The 22,298-nt window shown below is 35.5% G+C and overlaps 1 protein-coding gene across 8 annotated transcripts in view; it reads right to left on the bottom strand.

The window, feature by feature from the left end:
* KIDINS220 (kinase D interacting substrate 220) overlaps positions 1-22,298 on the bottom strand; it is an 89,921-nt gene that overhangs the window by 47,671 nt on the left and 19,952 nt on the right. For all 8 annotated transcript variants that reach the window (XM_049784512.1, XM_049784510.1, XM_049784513.1 and 5 more), the window contains 14 exons: positions 20,982-21,080; positions 17,740-17,838; positions 16,382-16,480; positions 15,311-15,488; positions 14,348-14,512; positions 13,166-13,345; positions 12,596-12,761; positions 10,778-10,929; positions 10,327-10,616; positions 9,257-9,397; positions 7,547-7,790; positions 7,298-7,386; positions 5,805-5,949; positions 2,167-2,329 (listed from right to left, as the gene is read on the bottom strand). In XM_049784512.1, the coding sequence (XP_049640469.1) occupies positions 2,167-2,329; positions 5,805-5,949; positions 7,298-7,386; positions 7,547-7,790; positions 9,257-9,397; positions 10,327-10,616; positions 10,778-10,929; positions 12,596-12,761; positions 13,166-13,345; positions 14,348-14,512; positions 15,311-15,488; positions 16,382-16,480; positions 17,740-17,838; positions 20,982-21,080 (2,210 nt within the window). The remainder of the gene's footprint in view (positions 1-2,166; positions 2,330-5,804; positions 5,950-7,297; positions 7,387-7,546; positions 7,791-9,256; positions 9,398-10,326; positions 10,617-10,777; positions 10,930-12,595; positions 12,762-13,165; positions 13,346-14,347; positions 14,513-15,310; positions 15,489-16,381; positions 16,481-17,739; positions 17,839-20,981; positions 21,081-22,298) is intronic.

Below are 22,298 nucleotides of genomic sequence, written 5' to 3' on the forward strand. Positions count from 1 at the left end.
TAAGAGGATAAATCTTAGACTAATCCTATAATTATTTCTGCAACTCTAAAAAAATTATGTATGTAGAAAATACTAACACACACACACATAAAAAGGAGAACTGAAAATAGTGGAAAACTATGCTGACAACATTCTAAAAAAATTAACTGAACTCTTACATGAGTCTTAATATATGAACTATAGACTATTCTGTTAGATTTAATATTTAATTTATATGCTTAAGAAAATATTTTCTGGTTTCCTCTTTGATTCTGGAGACCAGCTCTTGCCAGGTATGGGGTTTGGGGAAGCCCCACACCAGAGCCCTTTCTCCCTAACCTGGGGAGTGCTGGGAGGCTTGACAGGCCCCCAGCCGTCCTTGTCTTTTTCCCCTGACTCCAGGCCTTCCCTGGGTGTCAGCTCAGATGGCCAGAAGTGGGTTCAGTGGACTCTTAGTGGTCCTCAGGTTCCCCCCTCCCTCCGTACTCCAGGGGGAAGGTGCATGGGGAGGAGGGCGGGCAGACATTTGGCTTCCTGTTTCCTCCTTGATTCTGGAGACCAGCTCTTGCTGGTCCCCTGGACTTCAGTTTTTCCCTGGGCACTGGTCTAGGTGGACTCTATAGGGGTCAACAGGCTTTCCCTCTATCTCTCCCTACACTAATGGGAATGCGCTCTGGGAGGAGGGCAGGCTGTTCTAGCACTGATTTATGTTGGGACAGTCAGTGGAAATTTTTTCTCTTTGTTTTCATATTGATAGTATTGTGTGCATATATTCTATATATCCATAATATCCATCTTGTATTGGGACTTTGATACTGCCCTACAAAGCTCATTTCTAATATTTTACTGCCTCAGTCCCAACCCTTACTTCCCCCATCCTCCCATGTAGGTGCAGCTAATGATATGAAGCTCACCACACAGAGTGATAAGTGCAGTTAGAGAAATAACTACACTGAAAACTATCATAACAATGTGAATGAATGAGGGAAATAGAAAGCCTGTCTCGAGTACAGGTGTGGGTGGGGTGGGGAGTAGGTAGATCTGGGAAATTGGTGGTGGGAATCCTGCACTGGTGAAGGGGGGTGTTCTTTACATGACTGTAATCATACAACTACAATTATATTTGTAATCACGGTGTTCAAATAAAGATAATTAAAAAAATATTTTCAATTATACTCAATTTTACCAAATTTGCCTTAAGTTCCCTTCAATTATAGTCTGTAAAAACAACTAGAAACTTTAAAGGTACTAAGAGATCTGTAAACTAAAGGTTATGATTTTATTCATGAATTTGACAAGAAATATACACCTCTGAAAACTTCAAATATTTGATATTTTACTGTACTGCATCTTTCTAAAACTGTACCATATGTAAACTTTTAAAGTACTTCAAATGACTAATAAAAGTATAAGTCCCTTTATTTTTTAATGCAAACTATGTTTTCCAGACAGTATTGAGTTCCTCAAATCCTCAAGCTTTAAGTTATAAAGACTAAAGAAATGTAGCCTCCTTTGTCTTCTATGAAGTCACAGAATAAAAATTTAAAAATAAACAAATGCCTTAAGGTTTGCATTTCATATATGAATACCAGTATCAATAAATACCATATGGATGTCAACACATAAAACAAAACTGACAATTATATAGTTTTATCATAGGGAAAAAGAATTAGTCTAGAGTTGCAGATTTTTATGCTGCAATACACTTGTGTTGATACAACTCCAAAATTGTAACTATAATTAATGAGAATGATTAATAAACTAAAGAAATGTGACTGTTTTGGAGTGGATACTCAGGGCTTACTCTTGCCAGTGATCACTCTTAGTGATAGTGCTAGAGTGATGATGTGTTACTGGGGTCTTACTCAAGGTCAATCACATGTAAGGCAAGAGCCATGAATTGTGTGCTACTTCTTCTTTGGCTCCCAGAAACATACTTTTTAGGAGAACCACATTCTAGATGCTACTCTGGGACTCATATTTGAGGTTCAGTGCTTAGTAGTCATTCTACTACATAGCAGTGCTATGGAAATAATGTGGTGCCAGCCCATTGAACTCTCTTCACTGTCCAGGAAAATGTACATTTTATATATACTATTTTTATATTCATTTTGCTTTACATGCATTAACTTTTTCTGAAAAATCAACTCACCCAAGAGCTAAATAAATAATGTTTAGACAAAGTACCTTTCATAGATGGTTTTTAATGTCATCTGATCTGGAATACCTTCAGTCTCTTCCAAATATAATATGAGCCATGAAGTTCGGTATGGCCACTGCTCGGTAAGATTGATCCAACTAGCAAGCCTGTCCCAGTTGAAACTAATCTGATTGGCTCTCAGCAACCTCCCTTTAAGAAATACAAAAACATTTTAAAATTAATATTATGTTAAGCAAAACTTGTAATATGTTAAAAATATTTCAACATAAAATATTTAACTTATAATATATTCAAACCTAACATGTATATGGCTTCATTTTTAATTTTTATTAAGGCACTATGATCTACAATACTGTTAATAACAGTTTCGTGCATACAATGACTCATTACCAGAGTGTCAGTATTACTCCAACAATTTCCCTATGCATTTTAAAAAATCCAATTCTGTAGGCAGACTCTGATTGACTTCACTCATCATGATATCCTCTGGCTCTGTCAATGTGGTAACAAAATGCACTTTTTCATCATGCAGCTGAGTAGTATACCATTGTGTATACATATACCACACTCTCCTATCTACTTATCTGTTTTCAAGCACTTGATGTGTTTCTAGATCTTGCCTATTTTGACAGTGCTGCAAGGAACACAGAAGTGCATATCTTTTCGAAATAGTGTTCTTGTTTTTTTTGTTTTTGGGTCATACCCAGTGACGCTCAGGGGTTACTCCTGGCTCTGCACTCAGAAATCACTCCTGGCTTGGGGGACCCTAAGGGTTGCCAAGGGATTGAACCGCAGTCCATCCTAGGTCAGCCGGGTGCAAAAGCAAATGCCCTACTGCTGAGCCGCTGCTCAGGCCCCATCGAAATAGTGGTTTTGGTCTCTTGAAGTAGAGGTCAAGAAGAATTATTGTGTTGTATGGAAGTTCAAGGCTTTTTGTTTTGTTTTGGGGCAACACCTGGTGATGTTCAGGAGATACTCCTGGCTCTGTGTTCAGAAATTACTCGGGGGAGGGGCTTGGAGCGATAGTACAGCAGTAGGGCATTAACCTTGCACGAGGCTGACCCAGGACAAATCTGGGTTCTATCTCCGATGCCCCATATGGTCCCCCAACCCAGGAACTATTATTATATAATAATATATAATAATATATTATGTAAATATAATAGATTATATATTGATTATATATATTAATATAATATTAATATTATATATAATAATATTATATTACTGGTACATTTGGGGTTAAAAATCACAAGCTATACAGTCTGTATGCTGTGATTTTGACCTGATCTCATATCCCAAGCAAGACTTTTCTACTAGAATTTCCTACTAAGCAAAAAAAAAAAAAGGGGGGGGATGGGAGAGGCTACCTCTACATATGGAGATACACACTAAGAGTTATAACTATTAAGGAAATGCATCTACAGAAACATACAAAGAAAATATAGATGTCCCCTTTAAGTCTTTTGAGATTGTCTGTGAGAGGATAAAATCCAGGGGATATAAAATAATTTTTTTTTAACTTTTTGGGCCACACCAGGGAATACTCTTTTTGGGCTCAGGGAATACTCCTGACTCTGTGCTCAGAAAATCGCTCCTAGCTTGGGGGACCATATGGGACACCAGGGATCAAACCCAGGTCCATCCTTGTCCTGGGTCAGCCACGTGCAAGGCAAACACCCTACCGTTGCGCTATCACAAATATTTACCAGCCCCTATCACAAATATTTTTAATTTAAAGTATCACTTGAAATTCCAAGTAGAATATTAGTATATAATCTGTATACTATTCTATATATTGATTATACATTTATAAATTTCTAATTATAAATTTATCTGATTATCAAATATAAAAATTTTATTAATATAACTGTTTTATAATAGTATAAATATTTTTGTATTCAAGAGGTAAAATATTTCCATACTATGACTTCCACCAAAGAACCAATATCCTATTTCTACTCTATTGGACCTGGTTGGCTCGCTTATCCACCCACTGCTTAGTAATCTTAATTCTGTGGTCAGAGTAAAAAGATTTGTATTAGAAAGCCAGTTTTATTGTCTTTTTTCTTTTATTTATTTATTTATTTTGGTTTTTGGGCCACACCCAGCTGTGCTCAGGGGTTACTCCTGGCTATCTGCTCAGAAATAGCTCCTGTCAAGAACAAACTTCCTCAGGCTGGGGTGATAGTACAGCAGTAGCACATTTGCCTTGCATACTATTGACCCAGGACTAACTCTGGTTCTATCCCTGGCATCCCACATGGTCTCCAGAGCCTGCCAGGATCGATTTCTGCTTGCAGAGCCAGTAATAACCCCTGAGCACCACTGGGTGTGGCTGCCCCACCCCCAAATGACTAAACCTCCTCAACCACACCAGGAGTGACTCCTGAGCACCACTGTTGTTTTGGTGACCAAAAACAATAGCAACAAAAGGTTAATATTGAGCACAGAAATGTAGCTCAGTAATAAAACATCCTTTCCATATATAAGGCTGGGGATTTGAACATTATCACCAAACACACACAAAGATTGAGATGGCAAATATGATGTGTATTTTATTTAACACACACCAAGGTCTATCATTTAAAAACTAAAACAATATCAGCATATATAATATGAATCTCAATTTTTAATTAATAATAAATATTCCTGTATGCAAATTAGCATAAATTATCTTTATAGAAAGAGAAAAATTAAAATGAGAAAGCATTTTTAGCATTTGTTTTGTTTTGATTTGGATTTAGGACCACACCTGGCTGTTTTGTTTCAGCATAGGGTTTACTCCTGGCTTGGGGAATATTTTTCACTGTGCAGACAAGGATCATTCTTGGCAGTACTCAGGGACCCATATTTAGTACTGAAACTCAAACCATGTCAGACATATGCAAGGCAAGTATCCTATCCTCTGCACTATCCCTCCAAGTCCAAGTCATCAATAGTGTATTTCAATAATAGTAAATCTGATAGTTAATTTTTGTCAGAACTAACATAATTTTCTTTCTCCTCCCTCCCTCCCTTCCTCCCTCCCTTTTCCTTCCTCCCTTCCTTTTCCTTCCTCCCTTCCTTTTCCTTCCTCCCTCCCTCCCTCCCTCTCTCCCTTCCTTCCTTCCTTCCTTTCTTTCTCTTTCTTTCTGTTTTGGGGCCACACTCGGTGATGCTCAGGAGTACTCCTGGCTCTGCGCTCAGACATCGATCCTGGTTTGGGGGACCATATGGAACGCTGGGTGATCGAACTGGGGTCCATCCTAGGCTAGTGTGGGCAAGGTAGATAGATGCCTTACCACTTGCATCACCGCTCCAGCCTCTAACATAGTTTTTCTTAAGATATACTTAAATATGGGGCCAAAACAATATAGCACAACAGTAGGGCATTTGCCTTACAAGCAGCCAACCTGAGATGAACCTGGTTTAATTTCCGGCATCCCATGTGGTCCCCAGAGCCTGCCAGGAGTGATTTCTGAGAGCAGAGCCAGAAGCAACTCCTGAGCTTTGCTGGATATGACCCAAAAAACAAAACAAAACAAAAAAAACCCCTTAAATACAAATAAAACTGGTATCTAGCAATATAAAAACATGTAAACATAGAAGATCGTAAAAATATATAAACATAATAGTTTTTGAAAGTGAATAGCTTTTCTAATGAAGAAGAAACAAAAGTCACCTGTCACAGAAACAATATTAAGTAATCTTCTCATGGTCTGAGGACTTATGTCACTGAACCAGTCCTCTGTAACCAATAGTTTGGTAAGATCGAAGGACATCTGGCGAGTGATAGTCCGCTGCATCTGCCTTCGTCGGTAAGTATCCTGAAACAATGCATTATCAGTGAGAATAATCTTTGAGTCTGAGAACTAAAAGCTTTTGAGGAAATAATATATATTTATGACATCAACAAAAATATACAAATTTTAGCCAAAGAGGAAGATTACATGGTAATAAAACATAGTCTTTTTTTCCATAAGCTAGAATCTTTACATTAACTAATATTAGCAGCAATTGCATCAAATACTAAAGTGTACCTTTAGGTACATTTGTGTGTATGGTTATATTGTTAAAAAAAACTCCCTGCTTTGTCATGTTTGTAAGCAATCAAAACTGTGTAAACATTTTTTTAAAACCCATTCAGAAGCTCTGTATTTACTGGAATCCTGGAACAAGAAAGTAATCTATCTAATTTTATTCTTTTAAACTTTATTTATTTATTGATTGTTTGTTTTTGGGCCACACCCTGCGGTGCTCAGGGGTTACTCTTGGCTCTGCACTCAGAAATCACCCTGCCAGGCTGGGGGGCATATAAGATGTTGAGAATCGAACTGGGCCCTTCCCAAGTAGGCTATATGCAAGGCAAATGCCCTACCGCTGTGCTATCTCTCCAGCCCCCTCCTGTCTAATTTTAAGGATTCAGTATCTTGATTTTTAAGATCAGAATTTTAAAACATCTAAAACAGATCAATTTTTCCAACTATTCATATATGTAATATTTGTCATATATATGTGCATATATGTGAGGATATATATTAAAGATGATTACTATTATACATTTTATAATATTATATATGTATAGATACCAAATAAAAGGATAATACATAAATACGTAATACATAAGAGAACTCCACTGAACAAAGGGGAATCCCACCTAAATAAGCACAATTAAAGAGTGCCCAGAAATCCAAGGGTAAAGGAATGGGGGCACAATCACAAAAGAACTGAGACTCCTCTGCTGGGGCTGTGAGTTGAGAGAAATTTAGAAGTCATTAGAATTCTAATTCAGTGCTAATTTTACTCATAATAGTAATCTTGCATTTTCAATTACATAGGGTAGAGATATAAAATAAAAAATTAAGCTTTTTAGGACATACAATGTTCAATATGATGGTAGAGAACTAGGAACAATAATAATGCCAACACTTGCCAAGCTTAATCCCTCACAGGGCACTGAAAGACTGGCAGAGGAAAGGGAGATGAAAGAAATTCAGACACCATTAGAGTTTAGTACAAGTTTCATACATTCCCTAAAACATTCACCTGATGCAGAAAGGAAATTCAATTATAATTTACTTAATGATAAATTTGCAATCTTTACGAAAGAATCAAAATAGTTTTATTTGAAATTTAGAAAATCAAATGCACAATTCAATACAAATGTTCTCTTACCCGTCTATTGAGGGCTGTTTTGCTACCGAGTTTAGTTATCTCTCCAAGGCTAATTTGTGATACTCTTCTGTCAGCATCCTCCTGGATTCCTTAAGGAATGTAGCAAGAGAGCAACATTTGTATTAAAATTATATGGTTTGTTATTTTAAAGAAAAGTGCTTTTTACTACAAAAGGAGAGTCACCATTAGAAAAAGCAAACCCTACAAAACTACTCCAAAACCTAACTAATAGAAATATTTGGTCATTACCTGTAGAATCTGAGCATGGAATGTCCCCATTTGTTGTTGAAGTTACAAGAAATTTTCTTGCATTACTTAGTCCACGACTATTAAGGAAAACAGGCAAATGAACTATATTGCGCATGTAATCATGTCCATTAATATTAGAGTCACGAAGCACACTATTGAGGTTCTGATTAATTGCCTTTATAATGATATGTGGGTCACTTGCAAAGATAGCAATGAATGGGCCTTTGGAAAACAGAATGCGGACCTATGGAGGGGAGAAAGTAAACATAGAAGTTGTAAATTATGCAAAAGTAGCAAACAAATCTTCAAATTCTAATACCCTCTTCTAACTATGTTTTTAAATTCTATTTATTTCTCATAAAAATAGTATTCTATGTTGAAACCAATTTTATTAAGCCTTGCTATGAGTTTTCACTATCTACAACTTTTTACCATTTAACAATTGGTGAAATCCCCAAACAATATTATTCTATTTTGAGATACTTATTGCTCCTGTAAGATAAACATACAGGAGAAATATTTTACACGTAGTACTCAGTCAGTATTCTTGTCTCTGCCCACAGTTTACATACTGTTTCAAAAACATGTCTTAAGAGTCACTATATGTACATACACTTTATCTTTCAGTTTTTTTTGTTTTGTTTTATTTCAGGCTATCCCTGATGATGCTCAGGAGTTTACTGGATCTGCACTTAGAAATTAGTCTTGGCCGTACTTGGGGGACCATATGAAATGCCAAGGATTAAATTGGCATCTGGGTTGGCCGCACATAGACAAACATCCTACCTGCTGTACTAGCACTCCAACCTTTGTGCACACACTTTAACTAAAGAAATCTATAAAATCTGTGACTGATATATTAACCTGATTCTAATCATAACCACTTTCAAAGAAAAGCGGTAATAACACAATAAGCTTCAGAGATAGCCTATTATTTTTCCCTCCATACTGCCATTAACCATTGTTTAATGGTTAATGTTTAACCAACTGCGATAAAATATTTGCTATGGGGCCAGGTGGTGGCGTTGGAGGTAAGGTGCCTGCCTTGCCTGCGCTAGCCTAGGACGGACCGAGGTTCGATCCCCCGGCGTTCCATATGGTCCCCCAAGAAGCCAGGAGCAACTTCTGAGCGCATAGCCAGGAGTAACCCCTGAGCGTCACAGGGTGTGGCCCAAAAACCAAAAAAAAAAAAATATTTGCTATGCTTCTGCATATAATGGTTTAAAAAATCACCAGAGAAATGAGCACTATTAAAATTTCATTAGCGCTATATATTTTCTTTCTTTTTTTTGTTTTTTTGTTTTGTTTGGTTTTTTTGGGCCACACCCATTTGATGCTCAGGGGTTACTCCTGGCTAAGCGCTCAGAAATTGCCCCTGGCTTGGGGGGACCATATGGGACACCAGGGGATCAAACCGCGGTCCTTTCCTTGGCTAGCGCTTGTAAGGCAGGCACCTTACCTCTAGTGCCACCTCGCTGGCCCCTATTTTCATTTTTTTAAATTGTGTGTGTGTGCCACTCATGGTACAACTTTAGGATCACCAGGGCCACAACTGGCGAGAGCTACTAAGTGCCAGGATCAAGGCCTGGGTTTCAGACAGGCATGGAATGTGCTCTACCACATGAGTCACAGACTCAGACCCCATCTGACATACAAAGTCTCAACTGCAACAAATGTGACCAACAACATTTCCAAATAGTTGCAACATACAGTGTCCAACATCTGAAGAACTTTGTCTTGTTCACAGGCATCTAGTCCATCGATGATAACTACCAGTCGTGTCTGATTCTGAGTGAAGCTATCAATAGTTTTTGCCATTCTGGCCATCAATTCTACTTCACACTTAAGAACCTATGTAAAATACAGGACAGAAAGAATCAAAGATATGAGAAAGTTAAGCACATTTCTTAAAAAGTCTCACAGAAAGTCATTTTTTGGGAAAAAAAATTAAGAACCCTCAATATCATTTGTGGCTCCATTTAAAAATGATGTGAAAGCCGCACAATTAACTAAGTGACTTAATATAAATTACAGCATTTCCAATGTATAATGAAGCCAAAGTGAACACTCATTTTTGTAGGGGGATGAGGGGTTTGGATCACACCTGGTGTCACTCTTGGCAGTGCTTGGGGAACCATATGCGGTACTGGGTATCATCCCAGAGTTGGCCACATTCAAACCAAGCACCTGTCCAGTTGTACTATCTTTTGGGCTCTGTCATATCGATTTCAAATGAGTTGAATAATTTACTAGTTAAAGTAACATGCCTCCAAGTCCAAAGATGTTCAAATGAGTGCACTAAAAATGAACTAAATACCAAATTACAGAAGAGACACACTGATCAAACAAAAGGTTTTGGAAATTGTATAAAGTTCCATTAGTTCTAATGTATGGCCTCACTTGTTCTAGGACACATGTATAATTAGTTAATAATAACCACCTACAGCATAATAACTGCATTGACAGAACAGTTAAGCCTTGAGAGTTCATGGAAAGAATCTAGGCCTTCCATATGTAGTTTGTGTTTAGTCCATTGAGTCATCACCTTTTAGCTGAAAAGGACCAGTTAACTCCTTTACTAAAATTTATTTTACTAAAAAAAAAAAAATTAGAGCTTTAATCTTTTTGTCTTCAAAATTCAACTTTCCACAGGAAAAATATGGAATAAAACTTAAAAATGTAGTTTCCATTATAAAGTATTCCCTATTCCCAGCCAAAGAGATCATGCCATAGTAACATATCACATTATAATAACTTTCCGATAATCAATGAAAACTTACTTTCATGAAACCTTCACTTTTTAATTTGTGCAGCTTGGAAGCAGCATTATGGAGGCGTTTCCTTTGCGAATTTAGGAGAGAGTCTAGCACCTGCCACCATGTACGACAGTTCAATACCAAAGCCATCCCTACTATTGAGGCAATTGATATGAGGACAGCATTCACAGTCAAATGTTCAGGGTCAACTCTGAATATAGCCAGAAGCGTAATACCAGCAATGACGCAGCCCAAGATGAAAAGAAAGATGACAAAAGATGGGAGGCAACATGTCTTTTTCCACTTCTTTTTACCTAGAATGCAAGAAATTGTCTGAATCATTATTTATATGTGAAATGTCTAGACAACCCTAATCATCATAGTTAAGCATATGACAGACCTAACTTTCCAATTTTCACAGTTACACTGACGTCACCTCATCACCGACCACTCACAAAGAAGGGAGACGTCCTACCCTGTGAGTCTTCAGTCTTAAATACTCGGAAGAGTCTGGTTGCCAAAAACCCAAACTCTCTTTCACAAGCATCTGAGAGAGTCGCGATCATTTCAGCCATTGATGTTTCTCCACCTACACTGGATAACCTATTATAATCTGTAAATAAAAACCTTGAGGAAGGGAAGGAAAAAATCCGTTACTTAGATATCTAAAGAAGCAAATAACTTCAATATATACCAGTGCTTTATCATTTATCTACCATTGCTTTGTCTTTTAAAATTTACTGTTTTTCAAATGCCCCCAAAGAAACAGAAACTGAGAAACTGGTCTTTGGTAAGAAGCTTCCTCTGTCAGCAGAGATGCATTGGGGGGTGTATAAAGAGGGATCTGATACTGGAACTATGATGGAGGGCAGTGAGCCCTGGTGGAGAAAGTGATGTTGGAATGTTTTATGCATGAAACCCTACTATTAACGATATTGTAAACCACAGGACTTAAAATAAAATGTATTTTCAAAAAGTATTGTTTTTAAAAATTTTGTATGAAAAATAATTTTTCACTAGACATCTTCTACTTCTAGCATCTAGAGCCTGGGGATGTAGCCCAGAAGTAGAATTCATAACTTGCATGCATGAAGTTCTGGCATCAAACCGCTGCAACCACAAAGTAAGAAAACAAACAAAAAATACACTAAATTCCTATCAATGCTCACCATATGCCTGAGAGTGAAAGAGAGAAGTTCAATGTAGCAGAATTAAATGAAGTACTTTTCATAATACTAATTTTATTTATTTATTTTAGTTTGGGATCACACCCAGAGGTGCTCAGGACTTATTCCTGGCTTTATGCTCAAGGATCACTCCTGGCAGAGCTCAGAAGAACATATAAAATGCTGGGGTAGGAACAAGGTCCCACACATACAAAGCAAGTGCTCTACCCACTCTATTATTGCTCTGTTCCCAATACTAAGTTTATAAGCTGGTAGTACAAGTATTTTTCTCTTATGTTCATAACTCTATTTTATTTGGTTTATATATTTTCCTCTTAAATACATATATTTTATAATTATTTAACTTTTAGAACATCCATATTTTTGCTAACTGCATTTAATTACATTTTCTTTTAGGTTTCTAATTGTTTTTTTTATTTTACTTCTTTCTGAAATCCTCTAAACTACCTTTTTTCCTTGATGTACATGATTTCAGTTTGTTTTTTGATTTCACTTCAGTCCTTATAGTTTATAATATAGCACTGATAGGGTTTCAAGCATATAGGGACCCAACCCTGCTCTTCCCTTCCCATTGTCTTAGGACCTATCCCCAGGTAGTTACCCCATTACCCTGGCCTCATCTCACTGCACGGTAAGATTAGTTCTGTAGATCAGTTCTCAGTTGACTTACATATTTTAATCTTTCCAGAAAGATTATGCTTTCTCATAGCCACATATTAATTATTAATAAGTCATTAATAATCATTTCTAAAGATGGAAAAAGTACAAAGTAGAGTATAAACTGTTGCGAAGGTTACAAATCAATATAGGAAGATACCATGACCCTATCCTACATACAGAGCTCTTTTCACAAGAGAGAGAAAAGGTTTATGATAAATAAAATTTAGTAAATTAAAGTTAAACATTTCTCTATGGAGTATGAAAATGTACTTCATAAAGATATAATGAGAAGCATTTCCAAAATGAACATTTTTTTGCATGTTTGTTTTATTTCTCATGTAAAAGTCTTGAGACAAAAATCTACTGGAACATATAATGAGAAATGATGCATTAAAAACTTTGTTTCATCTTATTAATGGTTACTTCTGTCAAAAGGACCAACCTACCTTACAGGTAAAGCTTTAGTAGTTTGTTCTGGCAATTCAGGAGGATTCACAAACATCAATTTGAGGAGGAGTTCCAAATATCCAATATGTCTTGCCAATCGAGTACTAAGGACCCAGGCCCAATTCCAACTCTCTCCTTCTCTTCGTCCACCAAAGTAAATGACAACTGTAATTCAAAGTTTTGAATAAAATAACAAAAAACATCATTAATCAAGCAATCTATTGAGTTTCTCTAAGTAGTCAAATATCAAAGAATGTCTTTAACTAACAAAAGGTTCTTACACGACCTTTTATGGCCCCCTGATATTTTCTAATTATTCCTCAAAGAATTGCTCAACTCATTCACTTCCTCAAGCACAGTTAAGTGGTCTAAATAAGTGGTCTAAAATATGACAAAATAATCATAAAGTGTGACATAGGAAAGATACTGCCATATGGGATAGAACCTGGATAAACTACAATGCAAGGTAAATTCCCTACCCTTTCTCTGTACTATCACTCCAGTCCCAAGGGATAATTTTTAAACAATGAGTCTAGACATTTTCTCCATTTCAAACAGAAAGGACTTACTGAAAAAGATGTATAAAAGAGCCAAGAAGCTCAATGACACTGCTATTCCAAGATTTAGGTCAATTGTAAAAGCAAATAATAATCCAAGCCCTCCACAAAGCAGCAGGGTAAGAAATACAATAAGCCATGAAAACTGAAAAAGAGGTTCAATCTGCTGTCCTGCAAAAGTCTTCATTTCATCTGAAAAAGAAATATTTCCTTGTGAGTAAAATATCACTCCTCTGTTAGAAAATTAAATTTTTAACTCACTTTGAAAATGTCACTTTTTAACTCACTTTGAAAATTGAATGTTTCGATATATTTACTGAATACTTACTAAGTCCTTAGAAAACATGCTGCTACTTAACTCATTTTAACCGAAGTTTTCTTAGAAAAAATAAAAATCTCATTCCCTACGAAAACAGGCTTTTGCTTTCTACTGCTTCAATCTGAAGATGTAGAATTGTTTTCCATACATTTTAATATGTCACGATTCTGTCAACAGCTGATTTTAGCAAGTTGAATTATACGAGCACTTAGCTGTTCTTTCCACATGTGAAAATGAAAATACTTATTTTGCTGGGTCTTCAAACCACAAATCACAACCATTCCTTTCTGATAATCACACATCCTCTTCTTACAGTAACATCCAAGAGTTAAAGTTATGCAATAGGCTCAAATGAGCCCCAAACAAGACTCTTCCTGCAAAATTGGTTAAACAATTTTCATAGGCAACATCAGAATGTTCTTTAAGAATGAATTGTCAAGTCAAAGGTGGATGTGTTAGTCGGTGGAAGGTTGAATGCAATTTACAGGAAGCTCCTAATAGTAGCAGTAGCTCAGGAAAATTACTTTGTCTGTTCCTGAGAGAGCAATAATTTTCTGGGGCTGCAAGAACACACAAGGAGTTCTGTTGAACATGGCCATACAAATTGGTACCATAAAACTGTGTAAGCCCCTGGATAATAATGATAGCAAGTAGCACAGAATAACTGCTATTATCAGGTTTTGAGTATAACGAAATTGAAATTTAAAAGAGAATTCAAATGATTCTATCATCAGTTAGAGGGGAATAAAATCCCAATAAATTTAAATTAGCAGATAGCATTAATTTACATAACCTATAATAAAACTCTACTTCAGGAAAAAGAAAAACAAAGAAAACCAAACTGTTTATAAATGCAGTAAAAATACACCCTTTACCTTCTAGTTTCTTGAGTAAGAAAGATTTCCCACTTCCCCACTGTGCATACAGTCCTACACAAATAGGTGGCTGCATGGTAGGTTCACTAAGAATATCTGCCAGGGCACTGCTGTATAAGTCATAACCAAGCATGTCACCATCTGTTTCCGTAGGAGACAAGTGTCCTGTAAATAGAAACACACCACATCCTTACATTAACAAAATAATGCTAACATTAAAATTTATTTGGGGGGGTGAAGCATTCAGGGATGCTCAGGGTCACTATTGGTGGGGATTGGGTGTCAGGGGATCAAACTCAGGTCAGGCAGATGTCAGGCAAATGCCCTACTCGTTGTACTATCTTTCTGAATTTTGTTTTGTTTTGTTTTCGCTTTTGGGCCACATCCAACTATGATAAGAGCTTACTCTTGGCTCAACATTCCTGGTGGTGCTCAGGGGACCAAATATGGTGCTGAGATCAAAGTTGGGTCATCCATATCAAGGCAAGTGCCCTACTCTTTAAGAAGCTAAAGCTCCACGTGCCCCCTTAAAATTTTTAAGGGGGAGGCATACTTTACTGCTGAGAGGCCGAGCAGCCACTCCTGGGAATATTCGGCCAAATAGTGTGGGCCTAACAATTCAGTGCTCAGGGTCCAGCAATGCTGGTGTGACTACAGATGCCATGCAGTGTCACAGATTGAACTCAGGGTTCTGAACATACTAGGAATTTTTTTGTACCTTGGAGCCATGTCCCAGGACTCTTATTCACAAAATTTAAGTATAAAAATAGCTGACTAGTAACTCTGAATGTACAATAAATACACATTCAATACTATGTACATACATAAGAATGTTACAATACTATGTAAAGTATTTTTCCACAGTAAAATATATAAAAATTCCCAATTTTTACATTCTTCAGCTAAGGAACAAATATTGATCATTTTTTAAAAGTTCAGTCAGGAATAGAACCCACTACTTACTGGCTCCAAATATCTGAGTTAAAATACTTTTCTGGTGGCTACAGTCAATGTTATAAGGAGTCTCTCCTGCTTTGTTGGGCCTGTAGAGTAATCTTCCATCTTTGGGATTTCTCAGAAGAAGTTCTGCCAGTTTCCGACTCCGCCCACGAATAGCAATGTGTAAAGGAGTATCTCCTTTCTGCAAAAACAGTGGAAAATTAAACTTTCATTTTTCACATGTAGTTTAGAAAGCAACAATTTTCATATTTCAATAATACAAAATGTAAACTAATTGTTCATTAATATAATGGAACTTTGATGTCTATCTTCCCTACAATTTTTCTAGTATTGCTATTATAAACTATCTTTATGTCTTATTTTATTTAAGTGAATTATTTCATTACATCTTCTCTATCAAGGATCCAAATGTTCCCTCCCCTCTCCCAACTCACACCCTCCCCCCCTACAAATTCAGTTTTGTGGATCAGTTCTCTCATCTTGCCATCTTCTCTTAATTTCTTTCTCTAGTTCCTTACTAACCTTTTTGAGTTACAGCCCTCTGGAGTTAATTATTTTCCACTAAGCAGTGAGTTTTCTCCTTATTGCTCTTCCTGGGTTATGATGGATCCTCAAGTTTCATCAAGGTCAGCAAGTTTATGTGGGCCACGTATTTATTTGAATGAAAATCACCTTCCTCAACTAATTCCTATTCCACAATTTTTTGCTCCATTTGTCTAGACTCAAGTTGCACAGTTCATTGTGATATTCTATCTAACATGAGTTATCTCATCTGCACCTATGTCCCTTCAGAACCAATCACTATCAGATATAGCCCATAAATTTCTGAATATTCTTCACTTTGGGGTCTTTGCATTACATCTGTTCTTCTATCGCCACTACAACCACCACATCCTCATTTTTTTATTTTCCCTAAAATCTTCTTCCTATAATAGAATTCCCAATCAGGCATCACCAGAACAAAATTTGTCCCTCCAAAAAATAAATAAAATCAGGCTTTGACTGCATCTACCAGAAATACAGATCACTTTGAGAATCTTCCAGAAAGTTAGTTTCTCTACACAGGTGTTTTACCTTGTCTATAGCAGAGACCTTAGCTCCTTTATCTAGCAGCAACTCTACCACTTCAATATTTCTCATCTTAGTGGCCTTTATAAGTGGTGTTTCCCCATCCTGTGGGCATCAATAAGAAAGTTGGTCAGATAAATAGCTTTATTCCTAAGTAAAAAGACATATGTCAAAAATTCAAATATATAACAGTAGGACCATTCTATATTCTAAAGATAATAGCGTTTTAAAATTAATAAGTGCTCTACATTTCATAACCAATCTTTTATGTCAAAATCATTTACATCACTCAAGTGACTATGTGATATTATGAGTTAATGATTAGCCATTTCTGGAAAGAGTTACTTGTCCCTCACCGACCTTTGGGGCTATTTATTAGCCACTTACTATCTTCCCACCAAACAACCTACAAACCAACTGGTCACTCACTAATCATACAAGTCTGTGTCCAGATTTTCATAAATCTCTATGAATATCAAATCTCAATAAATATATACGAGGGCTTATATAGGAAAAGAAAACAGATAGAAGTGGTATCCCTAGAGAATTCTAAAGTAGCCTTCAAAAGAGATAATAATTGCTCCTAAAATGAAATTAAGGGAAACCACAAAAAAAAAAAAAAGTTCAGCACTGATTTAGGAAAGAAATAAACATTCAGAAAATCCCAAACATATAGACCCAAAAGAAATAAAAGTATCATAGTGCCTCTTGCAAACCAATAGATAGGAAATTTTGTTCCCTAGAAAACTTTATTTCCCTCATCAGTTTAGAAAGGCACTGTTCCAGATATCTAGCAGATGAAATAAGATTTGTTTACTGGGTTTTCATTAAGAATTGCTAAGGATCAGGTAGCAGAGTACACATACATGACGTGCAAGAAGTATTGTTTGTAATTCCTGCCACCCAAAACTTAGAATTAAAAGAAAAAAATTCCTGCAATTTCATTCTAGAATTTCAAATATATTTTTCTCTGTAAAAAACTATTAAACATAAAGTTAAATATGACACTAAAGTGTTATATAATTTTATTTTTCTCAAATTATTTTTATAAAATAGCCTAAAATGACTGATGGAAAATAAAAAAATTTAATTTATTTTAAAAGGAACTGAAACATTCTAAATAATATAAAAGCATAGAAGAATTCTAGTGAAATGTCCTACCTTTAATTTATATAATTTCTGAAAATATTTAAAGCAACAAGTGATAGATTAAATGACAGATAAAAACTACAGCTGTTTCTCAATTTCATAGTAAATATTACCAGCAAAAATCAGTATTATTATAATGTCAAACAAATATGATTGAAATATTCCAATACACATAGGACTAGTTATTATTAAGAAATTAGAAATGCAATTTATACCTTTGTACATATTTCAGTGTCAGGATTACACTGTAAGATATCTCTCACCATTGTTGCATTTCCTTTCTCAACTGCCCAATACAACGCAGTTTTATTGTCCTATATAATAAAAAAAAATCCAGTTACTCATATTAGATACAATATTAAAAACTGTAACTTATAAAAAGGAAGTTTAACTTCTGAAGAGAGAATTAATAGATCTTACCAACATGAAGTACAGAGGGAAAAGATAATAATCCTTATTTAATCTTAGATTTACATTTGAAACATTTTTATGAACAAAGCTTAGAAAGGACAAACACTTGATTTGGAAAGCAGAACCTGACATAATTGATAAAATATAATTCTGTAATGCTGTCAGATTTTAGTACTGAGCATTGGGTTGAAAATTTAAGTGTATAAACTCTGTATCTTTTAAAAGGGAATGATGTGTCATAAATTTTCTGACCCTGAGTTTCCTTCTGTCTACTAATCTTTCAAAAGATAATGCATGAAAAAAGCACTACACAAGCATAAATCATTTTAATAATATTTAACTCTGTCTTTTTTTCTTTTTTGTTGTTTTTTTTTTTGGGGGGGGGCACACCTAGCTGTGCTCAGGGGTTATTCCCAGCTCTGCACTCACTCAGAAATTACTAGTGGAAGGCTCTGGGGGACCTTTATAGATGCTGATCCAACACAGGTAGGCTATGTGCAAGACAAAGGCCTTACATGACTGTGCTATAACTCCCGCCCCTTGTTGAACTCTCTTAATCTTCACCCAACTCATACTCACATACAAACTTCGATCAGTTGTTCTAAAATACTATGTAGTTAAAAAATTGAAAATAGCGACATGGATCTTAGAATCAGAATTAGTGATAAAGAGCAGAATCAGAAGTGATTAAAATAAAAATTAAAAGTGACTAGAAGCAGAACAGTGATTAAAATGTAGGCAAGTGACCCTTCATAGAATAAAGAAGTTAGATAAAGGTCTAAATAGATGATCCAGCAATTATACTTAGTTAAAACATTTTAATACACAAAATAGTGAATTTCTTTTGACTGCTTCTTATTACATTTCATATACCAGGTTTTCTCCATTTACTATTCTCAAAAGTTTCTACTGATTTGTCAACTTCCTTAGGCTGGCACTCACATATTTCTGGCACTATTTTTTTTACTTTGATATAATCTCCCACCTTAACCTTGTTACCACAACCTTGCTAGAATGATTTATTCAGCTAAGGAGTACCGTATTTTCCGGTGTATAAGACGACCCTCTAATTTTGCAGTTAAAACATAGGGTTAGGCCTATATTCGCTATATCAGACAGAACGTTCCTGTGCTGCATGTGCTGCATGTGTTCCTGTGCTCATGTACCACAGTGAGCCAATCACAACAAGCAAAGGTTCAGAGGTTATACTGTAATAGACTTCCTCTCTGACTCAGGCCAATCTGAGCAGGCTTTTTACAGTGTAGATTCGGGTCCAGAACATTGTCTAATTTGCATGCATAAAAAGCCTGCTTGGATTGGCTGAGTTAGAGAGGCGGTCCGAGCAGCCTTGCAGTGATTGGTGCAGGATGGAGTTGGAAAATTCGTTTTGTGGCAATATTCAGACAATTTTCATTTAGCAGCATATTGAAACATTTTTCGGGATATACTCGGTGTATAAGATGACCTCCAATTTTCGGTTGACTTTTTTTTTATACTTTTTTTTAATATATTTTATTTAAACACCTTGATTACATACATGATTGTGTTTGGGTTTCAGTCATGTAAAGAGAGAAAAACGCAGAATGGTCTCACTCATCTATGGGTTTTAAGACTTTTTTTTGTTTCAAAAGTCGTCTTATACGCCAGAAAATACGATAATCTATTTCACACTTTCTTGAATCTCCTAATCTTAGGATTCTACTATCCTTGCTTGAATACCCAGCTTTCCTTTTTCTTTCCCTTTTCCTTTTTTGTTTTTGTTTTTGGCCACACTTGGAGGGTCTCAGGGCTTTCTTCTGGCTTTGCTCTCAGGGATAACACATGACAGGGCTTAGGGGATGGCAAGAATTGAACCTGGTGGGCCACATGCAGATGAGCATTCAACCCGCTGTACTCTCTCTCTACCAGCTCCAACAACCAGCCTTTTTTTTTTTAACTCTGCCTATATCCAACCCATCTGATAAATTAGCTTAAATTCTAAATTCTTTCAAAATCCTTCCTCAATGCTCTCTTTCTATTGCTTAAGAATCTTGAATTCTTGAATCTTTCACTTGCAATCAATCTTATATCAAAGTGGTATCCCTTTATATATGTATATAAAAAAGATAATAAGAGATTAAACAAACCAACACTAAAACATTTCGATTATAAAACAAATTTCTTACAGGTAAGGATCCCATGGCAAGCTCCTCTGTTATAATATTCATTACTTTGACATCAAATCTAATTAGGATACCGGCGAAATACAAAGAAAACCTAAGGAAAAGTAAAATTCTTCCAAGAAAAATAAACTAACAAATAAATTTTTAATCTATAGGTCTTTTTAATTTTAATCTATAGGTCTTGAAATATTGGATAAATTCAAAAATTCAGGCAAGTTTTTTTCTTTCTTTTTGGTTTTTCGGGCCACACCTGTTTGATGCTCAGGGGTTATTCCTGGCTAAGTGCTCAGAAATTGCCCCTGGCTTAGGGGGATCATATGAGACACCGGGGATGAACCTCGGTCCTCCTTTGGCTAGTGCTTGCAAGGCAGACACCTTACCTCTAGCACCACCTCGCCGGTCCCTTCAGGCAAGTTTTTATCTAAAATTGATAACCTTAAATCTCTATGAGCCACGCTTTTGTAAGCCAAGTTGACAGTATTACTATATCAAGGAAAGGAAAGAAGATAGGTAAGCTGATTAGGGTAAATAAAGATTTTTGTTTCGTAAAGCAAAACCAGAGAAACAATGAAAAAATATTAAAGAACCAAGTTATACAACTCAGAATTACCAACTATCTCAGAAACTATTCATTAGGATTGAATATATTTATATATTAGTGAGGGATGCATATTTGAAAACTATAAGCTTCTTTCTTAATTATTTGACATAATATAGACATTTCATAAAAATGGCAGTAAAATATAATTTAAAGGTTATCATTAAATTTATATTAGAATTTCCAAGTTTATCTCTATAGCATTATTGGAGGAATGACTATGTTTATCAATCTACACCTACAGCCAAATATACTAAAGGGTAAGAGCCACACTAAATATGCATACCTGACCCCTGATGTCTATATCAGCATATTTTTGAAGAAGTGCTCGAACAATTTCCACATGACCACCTCTTACAGCACCAATCAATACAGTATCCCCACTCTAAAAGAAATAAAAACATAAGGCATTCACATGATAAAAATATTATTTTGGGATTTAACCTATATTTCTTTTAAAATGCATTATAAAAATCTTTCTCAGTAAGAAAATTTAAATTAACTAACATTAAAACCTTATATATTAGTAGCCTTAAGAATAAAAAACATAGGACTTTAAATATCAAAAAAAAAAACTTTGAAATTCTGCAACAAAAGTTAAGAAGGATAAGACACCCAGAATAAGAAACCATTCTGTTTAATAGGAATGACAAGGCAAGAGACACATGTCCACATTCTAGAAATGGCATAGCTTATGGAAAGGCCCATAAAGCAACAAGATCCACTGATTTAAAGAAAAATTACATACATGGTGCAATCTATTTAAATAGGGGAAAGAGTCCAATCAAATGAGGATGGAGCATTAAAGACAATATCACATAATGTTTATAAACTAAGAAACTAACAGAGTCCTCTGTGTAAGACAAATCTTGGACAACTTAAGCAAAGTGGTACACAAGAGATTAAATGCTTTAAAATCACCCCTAAGCACAGTGTGGAGAATAAATTATAGATTACAAATAAATCTTGTTAAGATGCTGCTGCAGGATAGTGGAAGATTGTGGCTAGGACTGGACTACTGGTAATGGAAAACATAAAAGAAGCAATCAACTAAAGAATTAAATGTGCAAAGTAAGGCAGAGAAAAACTAGGTTAATATGCAGAACTGGGCCTTAATAACAATGGTTGCAACATTTATTGAAATGGAGCGAGTGAAGGAAAAGTTTTTATTCCAAAGACTATTTTGCAATGTTTAAAAAGCCCTGTAAAAATTCAAATGGAGAGGTATACTTCTTCAGACGTTGAAGAAAAAGATAAAAAATAAAAATGCTAAGTATAAAAGTTTAGATTTAAAGTCCTACAGCAATGAGTAACACTGATTATAAACAAGTGATATATATGTATATATACACATATGTCACATATACATATTGAAGGTCTATTACAGACTAACAGTATATGACATTTTCAATAACATTATTTGACAAAAATTTTAAAAAACCCTCACAAAGACTGAACAGTCTTTAAGTTAATTTTAAAAGAAGAAACAAAATAGCATAAAATAGGATTATCGTGCTTAAAGAATCCTGAAAGGAAGTAAGAAGTTAAAACAATCTCGTATCAATATAACTACTGGAAGAAAAATTTTAAATAAGTAACCTAC

This window comes from Suncus etruscus, chromosome 12 (genome assembly GCF_024139225.1).
Source record: "Suncus etruscus isolate mSunEtr1 chromosome 12, mSunEtr1.pri.cur, whole genome shotgun sequence".
Lineage (NCBI taxonomy): Eukaryota > Metazoa > Chordata > Mammalia > Eulipotyphla > Soricidae > Suncus > Suncus etruscus.